At 33.4% G+C, this 15,892-nt stretch overlaps 1 protein-coding gene across 2 annotated transcripts in view; it reads right to left on the reverse strand.

Annotated features, from left to right (window-relative positions):
• ARHGEF9 (Cdc42 guanine nucleotide exchange factor 9) overlaps positions 1 to 15,892 on the reverse strand; it is a 124,511-nt gene that overhangs the window by 1,340 nt on the left and 107,279 nt on the right. For both annotated transcript variants that reach the window (XM_025038475.1, XM_015596262.2), the window contains exon 8: positions 11,540 to 11,608. In XM_025038475.1, the coding sequence (XP_024894243.1) occupies positions 11,540 to 11,608 (69 nt within the window). The remainder of the gene's footprint in view (positions 1 to 11,539; positions 11,609 to 15,892) is intronic.

Raw genomic sequence — 15,892 nt, forward strand, 5'->3', positions numbered from 1 at the left:
ACTAGGGTGGGTTATATCCATCACCTCACAAAATTATCTTTTTTTGTGTGTTAAGAACATTTAAAAACTACTCTTTTAGCAACTCTTAAATATATAGTAAGTATGGTTAACTACATTTAACCATACTGTATATTAACCATACTATACATTATATCTCCAGAACTTCATTTTATAACTGAAAGTTTGTGCCCTTTGTCCAACATCGTCCCACTTCTAACTCCAGTCTCTAGCAACCACCGATCGACTTTCTGTTTTTATAAGTTTGCCTTTTTTAGATTCCAAATATAAGTGAGATCATATAGTATTTGTGTTTTAATGTTTTATTTATTTCACATAGCACAATGCCCTCAAAGTCCATGTATGTTCCCATAAATGGCAGGATTTCCTTCTTTTTATAGCTGAATAATATTCCACTGTGTATGTGTGTGTGTGTGTATATATATTATTTTATCTATTTATCCACTGAAAGACAGGTAGGTTGTTTCCATGTCTTGGCTATTGTGAATAATATTGCAAGGAACATATGAGAGCGCAGATATCTCTTCAAGATCCTGACTTCATTTCCTTCCTATATATACTCAGAAGTGGGATTGCTAGACAGATAGCAGTTTTAATTTTAATTTTTTGAGAATGTTCCATACTGTTTTCATGGTGGCTTACAAATTTACATTCTCCCCAAAAGTGTACAGGGGTTCTCTTTTTTCCATATCTTCACTAGGACTTGTTATCTCTTGTCTTTTTGATAATAGCCATTCTAACAGACATGAGACAATATCTTATTGTGGTTTTGACTTATATTTCTCTGATGATTAGTGGTATTGAACACATTTTCATATATCTGTTGGCCATCTGTATGTCTTCTTTGGAAAAATGTCTATTCAGGTCCTGTGTCCATTTTTTAATCGGACTACTTGTTTTTTGCTATTGAGTTGGTTATATACTTTGAATTTTAGTCTCTTATCAGATATATGGTTTGCAAATATTTTCTCCTATATCATAGGTTGTCTTTTCATTGTGTTGTTTCTTTTGCTGCGTAGAGCTTTGTAGTTTGATGTAGTCCTATCTGTTCATTTTTGTTTCCATTGCTTGTGCTTTTGATGTATTAAAAAACTCATTGCCAAGACTAATGTCAAGAATTTTCCCTTTGTTTTCTTCTAGGAATTTCATGGTATTGGGTCTTATAACCAAGTCTTTAATCCATTTCAAGTTAAGTTTTGTGAGTGATATAAGATAGAGGTCCAATACATTCTTTGCATGTGAATATTAAATTTTCCCAATACAATTTATAGAAGAGACTATCCTTTACCCACTAAGTGCTCGTGGTGTCCTGACAAATATTAGTTGGCTATAAATGTGGGTTTATAATTGTGGATTTATAATTCTGTTCCATTGCTCTATATGTTGGTTTTTATGCCAGTACCATACCGTTTTGATTACCATAGTTTTGTAATATAGTTTGAAATTGGGAAGTGTAAGATATTCCCAGATTTGTTCTTCTTTCTCAGGATAGCTTTGGTTATTTGGGGTCTTTTGTGGTTCCATATGAATTTTAGAATTGTTTTACCTACTTCTGTGAAAAATGCCATGGAATTTGAGTTAGGGATTTCATTGAATCTATAGATGGTGTTGGGTAGTAAGGACATTTTCACAATATTAATTCTTATGATCCATTAACATAAAATAGTTTTCCATTCATTTTTGTCTTTTTCAACTTCTTTCATAAGTATCTAATAGCTTTCATTGTACAAATCTTTAACCTCCTTGGCTCTTTTGTCAAATATTAATTGACGGTATATACATGAGTTTATTTCTGGGCTCTAGATTCTCTTCCATTAGTCTATGTAACTGTACTTTTTTCCAATACCATACTGTTTTGAATATTATAGCATTGTAATATAATTTGAAGTCAGGAACTGTGATGCTTCTAGTTTTGTTCTTTCTCAGAATTGCTTTGGCCATTCAAAGTCTTTTATGATTTCATAGGAATTTCAGGATTGTGTTTTCTATTTCTGTTAAAAATGCCATTGGAAAAACAGTATGGAGGTTCCTCAAAAACTAAGAATTGATCTACCATATGATCCAGTAATCCCTCTACTGGGTATTTACCCCAAAGACTTGAAAACTCATATCCATAAAGATATTTGCACACCAATGTTCAGAGCAGCATTATTCAGAGTGGCCAGGACATGGAAGCAACCAAAATGTCCTATGGTAGATGACTGGCTAAAGAAGCTGTGGTACATATATACAATGGAATATTAGCCATAAGAAGAGATGAAATACTGCCATTTGCAACAACATGGATAGACCTCGAGATCATCATGCTAAGCGAAATAAGCCAGACAGGAAAAGTTGAAAATCACATGATAGCACTTATATGTGGGATATAAACCTAAAAGCAACAAATGAACAGGACAAACAAACAGAGACTCATGGACATGGACTACAGACTAATGGTTACCAGAAGGTAGTAGGTAGGGTAGATGAGGTAAAGGGGTCAAATATAGGGGAGTAAGAGGAGGGTGAAGTAGGTAAAGGGGATCAAATATAAGGTAGCTGAAGGAAACTGGACTTTGAGTGGTAAACATTCAATAGAATATACAGATGTCAAATTATAATGTACACCCAAAAATTATATAATTGTATTAACCAATGTTACCCCAATAAACTTAATTTAAAAAATAAATAAATAAAATATAAATGCCATTGGAAACTTGAGAGAAAATGCACTGAATCTATAGATGGCTTTGGGTAGTACAGAAATTTTAACAGTATTAATTCTTCCAATCAAGGAACACAGGATATCTTCCATTTTTGTGTCTTCTTCAAATTTTTTCATAGATGCCTTAGGGTTTTCAGTGTACACATCTTTCACCTCTTTGGTTAGATATAATCCTAAGTATTTTTTTTTTATCATTTTTGATACTATTGTAAGTGGATTGTTTTTATTTTTCAGATAGTTCGTTGTTGTATAAAATGCTAGTGAACTTTGTATGTTGATATTGCATCTTACAACCTTATTGAATTCATTGATTAGATTTAACAGTTTTTGGTGGTGTCTCTAGGATTTTCTATATATAAAAACTTGTCATAGGCAAGAGAGAATTAATGTTAACTTTCTCTTTTGTGATTCAGAGGTAATTTTTACTTCTTTTTCTTGCCTGATTGCTCTGCCTAGGATCCAGTACTATGTGGTATAGAAGTGGTGAGAGTTGGCACCATTCTGTTGTTCTTCATCTTATAAAAATAGCTGTCAACCTTTCATCATTGAGTATGATGTTAGCTGTGGGTTTGTCACATATGGCCTTTATTATGTTGATGTAAGTTCTTTCTATACCTAATTTTTGAGAGTTAACATAAAAGAATGTTGAATTTTGTCAAATGCTTTTTCAGCATCTATTGAGATGATCATGTTTTTTTTGTCTTTTTTTTCTATTAATGTGGTGTATCATACTTACTAATTTGCATATGTCAAACCAGTTTTGCATCCTAGGGATGCATACAACTTGATGATGCTGTAAGATCATTTTAATGTGCTGTTAAATTTTGTTTCCTAAGAATTTTTGCATCTATATTCATCAGGGATATTGGCCTATATTGTACTGTAGTGTCTTTCTCTGGCTTTGGTATCCGGGTAATCCTGGCCTTGTAAAATGAGTTTGGGAATGTTCCCTCCACTTCATGTCTTTGGAAGAGTTTGAAAAGGACTGGTATTAAATATTCTTTAAATGTTTCATAGAATTTTCATAGAATTAAACCATCTGGTCCTGAGCTTTTCTGTGTTGGCATGTATTTTCTTTTTATGACTGCTTCAATCTTCTTACTTGTTATTGGTATGTTCAGATTTTTTATTTCTTTATGATTCAGTTTTGGTACATTGTATGTTTCTTGTAATTTATTCATTTCTTCTACGTTACCCAATTTGTTGGTGTATAATTGTTCATATTATTCTCTTATGATTCTTTTTATTTCTGTGGTATCACTTATAATATCTTCTGTTTAATTTCTGATTTTGAGTCTTCTCTTCATTTTTAGTCCAGCTACGTTTTGTCAACTTTATCTTTTCAAAAAGCCAGTTTTTAATTTCATTGATATTCTCTATTGTTTTTTGGTCCTTATTTTACTTATTTCTGCTCTGATCATTATTTCCTTTTTTCTTGCTAAATTTGGGCTTTTTTTCTTCTTTTTCTTGTTCCTTGAGTTATAAAGTTAGGTTGCTTATTTGAAATCTTACTTTTTTTTTTCTATGTAGGTGTTTATGGCTATAAACTTTCCTCCTAAAATTGCTTTTCCTGTATCCTATAACTTTTGGTATATTGTGTTTACATTTTCATTCATCTCATGATATTCTTTTTATTTCCCCTTTGATTTCTTCTTTGACCCATTGGCCATTTGTGTGTTGTTTAATTTCCACAAATTTGTGAATTTTCCAGCTTCCCTCCTGTTACTGATTTCAAGTCTCATACCACTGTGGTTGGAAAATATGTTTGATATAATTTGTCTTCTTAAATTTGCTAAGACTTGTTTTGTGACCTAACACATGATATACTGGAGAATGTTGCACGTGGGCTTGAGAAAAATGTGAAATCTGCTGTTGGATAGAATGTTCTTTTTATGTCTGTTAGGTCCATGTGGTCTAAATATATTATCAGTCCAATATTCTCAATCATTCTTGTCTTGGTGATTTAGCAATTGTTGAAAGTGGTGTATTAAAATCTCCTACTATTATTGTATCATTGTCTGTTTCTTCCTTCAGATCTACTAGTAATTTGCTTAATATACTTAGGTGATCCAATCAATTTTGGGCACATATATATTTACAATTATTATATCCTCTTGATGAATTATTTTTTATCATTACATAATGATCTTCTTTGTCTTTTGTGAGTTTTTGACTTATCGACTATTTCTCTGATATAAGTATAGCTACCTTTGCTCTGTTTTGATTTCCACTCGTATGGAATATCTTTTCCTATCTCTGTAGTTTAAGGCTATGTGTATTCTCAAAGATGAACTGAGACTTCTGTAGGCAGTATACAGTTGTGTCTTGGTTCTTTTTAACCCATCCAGTCACTCTATTGTGTTAATATGAGAATTTTATCTATTTACATTTAAAGTAATTATTGACAGGTAAGGAATTACTATTGCCATCTTATTATTTTCTGGCTGTCTTGTAGTTTCTTTGTTCCTTTCTTCCTCTCTTGTTATCTTCCTATATGAATTGATGATTTTCCATAGTGGTATGCTTTGATGCATCTCTCTTTTTCTTTTGTATATCTACTGTAGGTACTTGCTTATGGTTACAATGAGGCTAATATAAAATATCTTATATTTACAATAATATATTTTATGTTGATAACAAATTAACTTTGACTACATATAAACATTCTACCCTCTTAATTCTCCCCACCACAATTTGTTTTTGATGTCATAGTTTTCGACTTTTTATTACCTATTAACAAAAAAAGTACCTATAGCTATTTTTAATCCCTTTGTCCTTTATCGTTTATAGTATATTTAAACAATTAGCATACCACCATATTAGATTATTCTGAATTAAGACATATACTTACTTTTACTCTTGTATTTATAGTCATGTTTTCATGTTACTAATTAGTGGCCTTTCATTTCAGCTTGAAGAACTCCTTCCATCCTCTGACTATTTCCTAACTACCAATTTGTACTTCTTAACCCCTTCACCATTTTCACTTAGCCTCGCCTCTCCAATTTGTCAAAGTCACTGTTCTTTAGGAGAAAGACAGCAGAAATCCTTGACATCTGTCAATCACCAGTTTATTCTCTGTATCTATGAGTGTATTTTCATTTTGTTTATTTTATTTTTTTAGATTTCATATGTAAGTGAAATTATACATCATTTTTCTTTCTCTGTCTGACTTATTTCACTTAGTACAATACCCTCTAGGTCCATCCATGTAGTTGCAAAATAGTCATGGGGCTGTAAAATACAGCATAGGAAATATGGTCACTAACATTGTAATAACCATGTTTAGTGCTAGATGGGTACGTAATCAGGGGATCACTTCATAAATTAATGTCTAACCATTACACTATACACCTGAAACTAATATAAAATAATATTGAATATCAACTCTAATTGAAAAAGAAAAATTAAAAGAAAAGAGTTTTCAGCATTTCTTATAAAACAAGTCTAGTGATGATGAATTCTCACTCCCCATCTCTCCTTCTCTCCCTATCTCTCTCTCTCTATCTCTCTGGGAAAGTCTCTTTCATTTAGGAAGGGCAACTTTCCTGGACACAGTATTTTTGGTTGGCAGTTTTTTCTTTCAGCACTTTGAGGATATTATCTCACTTTCTCCTGGTCTGCTAGGTTCTGCTGAGAAATATGTTGATAATCTTATGTGGGTTCCCTTGTATGAAGGAATTTTTTCTCTTGCTAATTTTAAAGTTCTCCCCTTGGTTTAGATTTTAGACAGTTTTATTATAATGTATCTTAGAGATCATTTTGGTTGAAATTGTTTAAAGATCAATGAACCTCATGAAACTGGATATCTAAATAACTACCCAGATTTGGGAACATTTCAGTCATTATTTCTTTAAGTATGAGTTCTGCCCTTTCCCTCCAACCGCTTCTACTTCTGGGACTCCAACATGTTATAGATTGTTTCTCTCTCAGTCTCTCTCGCTCGCGCTCTCTCTCTCTCTCTCTCTCTCTCGCTCGCTCTCTCTCTCTCTCTCTCTCTCTCTCTCTCTCTCTTTATCCCATAATTTGTATAGGTTTATTTTACTCTTTTTCATTCTTTTTCTTTATTTTACTCTGATTGGACAATTTCAAATGACCTGTCTTTGACTGCACAGATTCTTATTTCTGCTTGATCATGTCCTCTGCTAATGCTCTCTATTGCACTTTTTTTTCATTTCTTTTGCTACATTCTTCAGCTCTATAATTTCTGTTCAGTTCTTTTTTCACAGTTTCTACTCTATTAAATTTCTTGTTTTCTTCATGTATTATTTTCTTGATGTTGTTGAATTGTCTCTGTTTTCTTGTAGCTCACTGAACGTCCTTAAAACAACTATTTTGAAGTGTTTATTGGCTAAATCACAGAACTCCATGTCTTTTGGGATCAGTTTCTGGAAAACTGTGTTCCTTTAGTGATGTAACACTTCCTTGATTTTTTACATTCCTTGCAGTCTTGCATTGCTGTCTTTGCATTTGAAGAAGCAGTCACCTCCTCTAGTCTTTACTGATTGGCTTTTTCTATGCATCCAATCATAGATTTTTTTTTTCTCCAAGGGTTATCCGGAACTTCTCTGCTGGACTCCTGGACTTGAACAAAAGCACTCATCTATGGGTGATTGTCAAAGTCACTGTTCTTTAGGAGAAGGACCGCAGAAATCTTCTGCCATTTTGATGACATCCTCTAAAACCAGTTTTCTAAGGTGGTGTCAGAAATATGAGGGTATTGGATGCCAACAAACAATATGGAGATATTAGGGAGGGAGTTTAAAGAGTTCTCATTTAAAATTTTTAATCAAGCTTTTCATTTTGAGATCATTGTAGATGTATATGCAGTTGTAGAGGAAATATAGAGATATGCTCTGTATCCTTTATTCAATTTCTCTAATGGTAACATTTTATGAAAGTATAGTACAATATTACAGCTAGGATATTATCCTTCTTACAGGACATAGTCAAGAGATATAACATTTCTATCATTACAAAGATCATTCTCATTACTCTTGTAATCACGCATACTTCTCTCCTGTCCCCATTCCCTCATTATCCCCTGGCAACCACTAATCTATTCCCCATTTCTGAATTATATCATTTCAAAACATTATATGAATGGATTTCTGTAATATGTACCCTTTGGCAATTGGATTTTCTCATTCATCATAATGTAATTCCTTTAAGATTCACCCAAGTTGTTGCATGTACCAATATCTGTCTCCCGATGAGTAATATGGTATGAGTGTACCATAGTTTGCTTAATTCTCTCTCACTGAAGGACATGTGGGTTGCTTCCAGTTTAGGCTATTATGAACAAACCTGCTATGAATATTTGTTTCGAGATTTTTATATGAAAATAAGTTTCGTTTCTCTGAGATAAATGTCTAGGAGTGTTAATTGCTGGGTCACATGACAGTTGTATGTCTCCTGTCTTAAGAAACTGCCCAACTATTTCCCAAAGTGGCTGTACCATTTTATATTCTCACAAGCAAGCTATAAATGACTCAATTTCTCTGCATCCTTGCCAGCATTTGGTGTTTTACTATTTTTTATTTTAGCCTTTCTAATTGGTATATAGTAATATCTTATTGTGATTTTAATTTGTATATCTCCAATGATCGATGATGTTGAACATCTTTTCATGTATTTAACTGCCATATATATATCTTCTTCAGTGAAATATCGGTTTGTCGTTTGTCGTTTTCTTGTTGGAATAGGTAGATTTTAATGTTGAGTTTTGAGAGTTCTTTACATATTCTACATACTAGTATTTTGTCAGAGATGTGGTTTGCAAATATTTTTCTAATCTATAGCTTGTGTTGTCATCACATGGTCTTTCGCGAGCAATATTTTCTATTTTGATGAGGTCCATTTTATCAAATTTTTAATTTGTGGTTCAAGTTTTGGTGTTAAGTCTAAGAACTTCTTTGCCTAGCCATAGACACTAAATTTTTTTTCCTATTATTTTAAAGTTTTATAGCTTTAAATTTAAATCTATTTAAATTGATCCATTCTTAGTTAATTTTATAGGGTATGAATTTAATTTGAGGTTCTTTATGGTCAATGGAAGTCCAATTGCTTCAGCACCATTTGTTGAAAAGGTTATCCTTCTTCTATTGAATTGCTTTAGCATCTCTGTCAAAAATCAGTTGTGTATATTTGTGTAGGTCTATTTCTGGGTTCTCTATTTTGTTCCACTTATCTAATGTCTATATCTCTGCAAACAGCACACTATCTTGGTTACTGTAGCTATATAACTAGTGTTGAAATCAGGGTAGACTGCTTACTCCATCTTTATTCTTCTTTTTCAAGATTATTTCAATTATTCTAGGGTACTTATTTGATTTTGAGCTGGCCCTAAAGCCTCTGGAGATGGGGACTGTGCTCGTGGACCTAGAGAGCTCCATGATGACAGACTTAAACGCTTTAATGAATCAGGAATTAGCCACCAACTCCCAAGATGTTATAAATCAATTCTTAGAACTAAGGCAGTGTGAAAGGCAAATGTAAAATGTAAAGGCCTTCCTTGGAACTAAGCTCTGTCCTCTGCTTTTCTTCCAGCCAGGCTTCCCCTTCTCCAGAGCAGTATACTGAGTTGGTAAGGTCTCCTGGGATTACAGATGGGGTTGGAAGGGGATACCAGAATAATTACCTATCCAATTACATTGCACTAGAGAAGTCTTAACAACAATGCTCCTCATCACTTTCAGGAAGGAGTCATTGGAATAGTTAAGGAAGCTAGTTTTCATGGGTATCTGAAAGAACTCCCTTCCTGCTCTTCCCATGCACATGACATAACTATTCAATTACTAAGTTCGACAACTACTTCCACATGTGTAGAATCCTTGATTATCAAAATGTATCAGTCACCACTGTCCTAGACTAGGAGAGTCTTGAAGACTAGACATAGAAATATGGGGAGAGATTTACAGAAATTCTGGGAGTTTTGAAACTAGATGACATTCTTTGAAGTCTCTAAGATTGCTGTGAAAGGTGGAAAGCTGCTCAGGTGAACCAGTGTTTAGACACTGGGAGATGAGAGAGGACATGAAAGGGATAGCCTTGAGACTAGACAGGGTAGGGAACGAATCTGACACAAAGGCTTGGTATAAGTGAACAAGACTGTTTCCTGGTTGCTTGCTTTGTGGATTTTCCCTAGCTTTAAGGGTTCTCAGTGAAAAGACCAGCCAGTATCAGATAAGCTTGAGGGAACCTGGAATGAGGTAGAAAGGCACCACCGCATCATGGCGTAGTGGGAACAGTGAAGAAAATCAGAGTGAGAGAAGCTCAGGAGGTGAGAGTCTCCAGTAGACAAAGGCAGGCTGCTAGGACAGTAGCCCCTTTGTAGCCTGAGGACTATCCACATGCCTGGGGCTCTTTTCTGCTCATATCTCTGTCTAAAGAAGGAACACTTTCTCTCATAAGGCTCTTCTATACATACAGATCATATCTTTACTGTCATTAACTCCAGATTGCTTTGTAACACTATCTCTCACATTTTCACCCCCAAGAAATTAGGAATGATCACCTTTAATTCCATATCTAAAAAGATATCACATTTCCATGATGAGAAAAAGAGCCAATGAGGGTCACCCAAGAGCAAAAAGCAATAAGCTGTTAAAGGATAGCTATGTCTAGCCAGAGGGGCTCTAACCGCATACACTACTTACTTGGAAATCAAATATTCATAGGCACTCAGCATCTTCAATGAAAAGGAGTATTGCTGGGAATAATTAAGGGTGCTTTATGTGACTGCTGGAATTTCAGGCAACTTGCATCTGACCATTTTGTAGGGTGACTCATTCTGAACCAGAGAGTCCACCAAGAAAGCACAAGGAAGGGCTTGGGGAAAGTAAGGTCTCATTAAGATTGCCTACTCCTGGGAGCAATGACAGTGGCTGTCAGTAATAGAAGCAATTGTCAATAATTGAGATGGGAGAAAAAAGTGAACTGTTCTTTTCCAAAATGGAGATTCAGCAGAACCTCGACATGGAGAGGAAAAAGCATTGGACTTAGAGTCGAGGTGACTTAGGTTCAATCGTTTCACTCAGAAGATCCTCAGTTTCCTTATTTGGAAAATGAGGATAATAATGTCTAATTTTTCAGGGTACCATAAAGATGAAATTAAAGAACTTATATAAAATGACTGGTACTGAATAGGCTCTCAAATAAACAGAGGGTAGCTCCTTCCCTTTGTTCAACTAAGCATTTTAATTTTGTCTAGTTTATAAAAATGAGAAGATAAAGCTTCATTTCATATTGAAATAGATTCTCAAGGTAGTTTTATTTTGTAAGTACTTAGTTTCTGGTTCAGAGAGAGAGAATGAATATCTGAATCTTCTATCCTAGTTAAGTTTGTCATTCTCCATTCTGATTAGGGATTCTTTATTTGGCAAATGCCTCCAAATCAATGAAAGAAAGTTATGCAAATATCTCTATTTATACTTATTAATAAATTCTATAGATTTACTATTGTCCACCAGTCTCTAAATTGTTAGTAATGTTTAGTTCTCTCTCTCTCTCTCTCTCTCTCTCTCTATCGCATTTAAAAATTGAAAGAAACAGAGGTTCTATTTTTCTCCTGTAATAAATGAGCTATCTTTGAACAAGATTACTTTACACTATTCACTCTTAAACCTTAAACCTTTAAGACCATTAGCCATCTGTCATCAGGGACACCTGGGATCCAGATAGTCCTCATCATCCGAGGAGAACTTCAGCACAGAAATAAGCCTAATATGCAAGCACATAGCCTATGGCTTTCTAGTCTCACAAAGAGTGAGTGGGGCTGGGGAGAGGGAGTGTTAGTAAAAGGTAAAGCAGCTTTACCTTTTTGTTTAGAAACTTTTCTCACGGTCATTGCAGCCTGCCTCTTCTGGTTTTCAGAAATTTCAAAGCCTATAAACACAAAAACACATGATTTTGTTAAGAGAAACAGACCTTTGTTAAATGTATAAATTAGTACAACTTTTCAGGAAGAGAAATTTTAGCAAATTATATCCAAATTCTTGAAAAGCAAAAAGTAATCAGAAACCTGGACAAAGACTTAACTACAAAGATGCATTTCACAGTGAGAACATGAGTTAAAGGACTATTAGGTGGAAAATGGTTGAATAAAGTATGGTGTAAAGGAGAAAAATATTTCACAACCAAAAACAAAAATACAAAGAAAAGTAAATAATGAATCAAAAAAGATTACAAGAGAAACTGTATATAGAGATAACAAAAGTCTCGGAAGGAGGGAAAAAATTCAAATGGCAAAAATAAATTAATGAAATAACAGAAATGTCTATGCAAGGTTTCACCATTTTTAATTATTTGTTTTTTGCTATTAAATTATAGGAGTTCCTTATATATTTTGGAAATTAACCTCTTAACCATATATGTGGTTCAAAATATTTTCTCCCATTCTACAGGTTACTTTTTTATTATTATTATTATTATTTTCTGTGCTCTGCAGAAATATTTTAGTTTTATGTAGTCCCACTTGTCTATTTTTACTCTGTTGCCTATGTTTTTGGTATGATATTCAAAAACTCATCGCAAGCACCAATGTCAAGAAGACTTTACCCTATGTTTTCTCCTAGGACGTTCATAGTTTCAGATCATACATTTAAGTCTTCAATCAATTTCAAGTTTGCATATATGTTATACCAAAGGAGTTCATTTTCATTCTTTTGCATATGGATATCCAGTTTTCCCAGCACCATTTGTTGAAGAAACCATCATTTCCTAATTGTGTATTCTTGGCACAATTTTTAAAGATATGTTGGCTCTATACGTGTGGGTTTATTTCTGGGCTCTCTAACCCTTGGTTTATTTATCTGCCATTATGGTAGTACCATACTGTTTTAATGACTGTAGCTTTGTTATACATTTTGAATCAGGAAGTGTGATACCTCCAGCTTTGTTCTTTTCTCCTAGATATCTCTAGCTATTATGGGTCTTTTGTCGTTCTACATTAATTTTAGGATTGTTTTTCCTATTTCTATAAAAATGTCACTGGAGTTTTAATAGATTTGCATTAAATCTGTAGATTGCTTTGGGTAGAATGGACATTTTAACAGTATTAAGTATTCCAACCCACGAACACAAAATGTCTTTCTATTTATTTGGGTCTTCTTAATTTATTTTGGCAATGTTTTATAGTTTTCAGTATACAAGTCTTTCATCTCCTTGGTTAATTTATTCCTGAGCATTGTTATTCTTTTTAATGTGATTATAAATGTGATTGCTTACTAATTTCCTTTTCATATAGTTTGTTTTTAGTGTATAGAAACACAACTCACTTTTGTGTGTTGATTTTGTATCCTGTAAATTTACTAACTTCATTTATTGGTTGTAAGGGCTTTTTTGTGGCATCTTTGGGGGTTTCTATATATAAGATGGTATCATCTATAGACGAATAATTTTACTTATTCCTTTCTGATTTAGATGCCTTCATTCATCCATTGATTAATTCATTTTGTGTAATTGCTCTGGCGAGGGCTTCCACTAGTATGTTGAGTAGAAGTGGTGAAAGTGAGCATCCTTATTTTGTTCCCAATCTTAGAGAAAAAGCTTTCAGATTTTCCTCTTTGAGTATGATGTTAGCTATGAGCCTTTTATATACGGCCTTATTTTGTTCAGGTACATTTCTTCTATACCTACTTTGTTGAGAGATTTTATCACAAAAGGGTGATGAGCTTTATCAAATGCTTTTATACATCTATAGAGATGATCATGTAATTTTTATCCTTCATTTTGTTAATGCACTGTATCACACTAATTGATTTGCACATGTTGAACCATTCTTGCATCCCAGGGACAAATCCCACTTGGTTATGGTGTATGATGCTTTTGTGTTGTTGAATTCTATTTGCTATTGTTTTATTAAGAATTCTTCCATTATATTCTTCAAGGATATTAGCTTGAGGTTTTCTTTTCTTGTAGTGGAAGAGTTAATATTGTTAAAATGTCCATTCTGCCCAAAGCAATATACAGATTCAATGCGATCTTTCCAAAACTTCAATGACATTTTTACAGAAACAGAAAAAACAATCCTAAAATTCATGTGGAACCACAAAGACCCATAATAGCTAAAGCAATCTTGAGAGAACAAAGCAGGAAGCATCAGACCTTGTTTCAAAATATATTCAAAGCTACAGTAATTAAAACAGTATGATACTGGCATAAAGAAAGACATATAGGCCAATAGAATTGGATAGAGAGCCCAGAAAAAAACTCACACATATATAGTCAAACAAGCGTGCCAAGAATACACAATTAGAAAAGGATAGTTTTCTCAACAAATGGTTAGGGAAAAACTGGATATCCAGATGCAAAAGAATGAAACCAACCTCCTATATTACACCATACATGAAAATCAATTCAAAGTGGACTGAAGACTTAAATGTATTACATGAAACTGTAAAACTCCTAGATGAAAACACAGGAAAACAGCTTCTTGACATTGGTTTTGGTAATGATTTCTTGAATATGATACCAAAAGCAAAGGCAACGAAGCAAAGCAGAAAAGTGGAACTATAACAAATTAAAATGCTTATGCATAGCAGAGAAAAGAAACAACAGAATAAATAGGCAAACTATGGAATTGGAGAAAATATATTTGCAAACCATATATCTGATAATGGGTTCATTTCCACATATAAGAAACTTCTATGTGGAACTTTTATGTGGAACACTAAATAGCAAAACAAACAAACAAACATCAAATAACTTGATTTTAAAAAATGGGCAAAGGACTTCCATAGACATGTCTTCAAAGAAGACATATAAATAGCCAAGAAGTATATAAAAAGATTCTCAACTTCACTAATCATCAGAGAAATACAAATCTAAACCACAGGAAGATATCACTTCACTCTTGTTTAGATAGTTATTATCAAATAAACAAAAGATAGTAAGTATTGGCAAGGATGTGGAAAAACTGGAACCATAGTACACTGTTGAGAATTAAAATGGTGCAGCCACTATGGAAAACAGTATGGAGGTTCTTAAAATTAAAAAAATGTAACTATCATATAAAAAGCAATCTCACATCTGGGTATACATCCAAAATAATTGAAATCAAGATCTTCAAGAGATATATGTACTTTCATGTTGATTGCAGCATTAGTCCCAATAGCCAAGACATAGAAACAAACTGTCCATCAGTGAATGAATGGATTAAAAAAATATAGTATGTACATACAATGGATTATTACTCAGCCCCTTAAAGAGGAAGGAAATTCTGCCATATGTGACGACATGAATGAATCTGGAGGACATTATGCTAAATGAAATATGGCAGTCACAGGACAACAAATATAACATGATTCTGCTATATTTATCTAAAATAAATATAAGGTCAAACTCATATATACACAGAGTAGAATGGTGATTCCCAGAGGATTCAGGGAGGGGAGAAATGGGGAGCTGCTGTTCAATAGGTATAAAGGTCTATTTTTACAAGATGTAAATAAGTTCTAGAGATTTGCTATACAACATTGATCCTATAGTTTGCATTATTATATCATGCACTTAAAGTTTGTTAAGAGCATAGAGCTCATAGTAATTGTTTTTGCCACTTAAAAAAATAGCAAAGCTGAGGTCTCCCTCTGAATGTAGAGTTCCATCCTTCTTATAATCTTCCTGCCTATAGATGACAGCTTTGGCCTATGCCCAGGAGTTTAAGACTGCCCATGATCTGCCATTCCTGACTGCCTGCCCTACAATTTTGGAGATACTTAGCCAGGCTTCATGATCGCATATTCTGGTTGAACCCTGACGGATATAAAAATTATAATTAGATTTTATATGTTTTGCCTAGGAAATATAGTCAATAATATTGTAATAACTATGTTTGGTATCAGGTGGGTACTAGACTTATCAGGAGGATAACTTTGTAAGTTATATAAATGTCTAACCATGATGCTATAAACTTGAAACTAATATAATACTGAATGTCAACTGTAATTGAAAAATTAAAAAGCAAGTTACAAAATAATATGCATTATTTTTGTAAATAAACTTTTAACAGTATGATATGTATATATATTTTATATATATATATAAACTATCTCACAAAGCACAGGAGTGGCGGAAAGAAAAAAGATTGCTAAATGAATTAATTTTCATACGTGTTTCAAAGGTTATTATGACCATGTATTTACTTTATAATTAAAAAGTAAAAATAAGAAA

Source organism: Pteropus alecto, unplaced genomic scaffold, assembly GCF_000325575.1.
Source record: "Pteropus alecto unplaced genomic scaffold, ASM32557v1 scaffold370, whole genome shotgun sequence".
Classification (NCBI taxonomy): domain Eukaryota; kingdom Metazoa; phylum Chordata; class Mammalia; order Chiroptera; family Pteropodidae; genus Pteropus; species Pteropus alecto.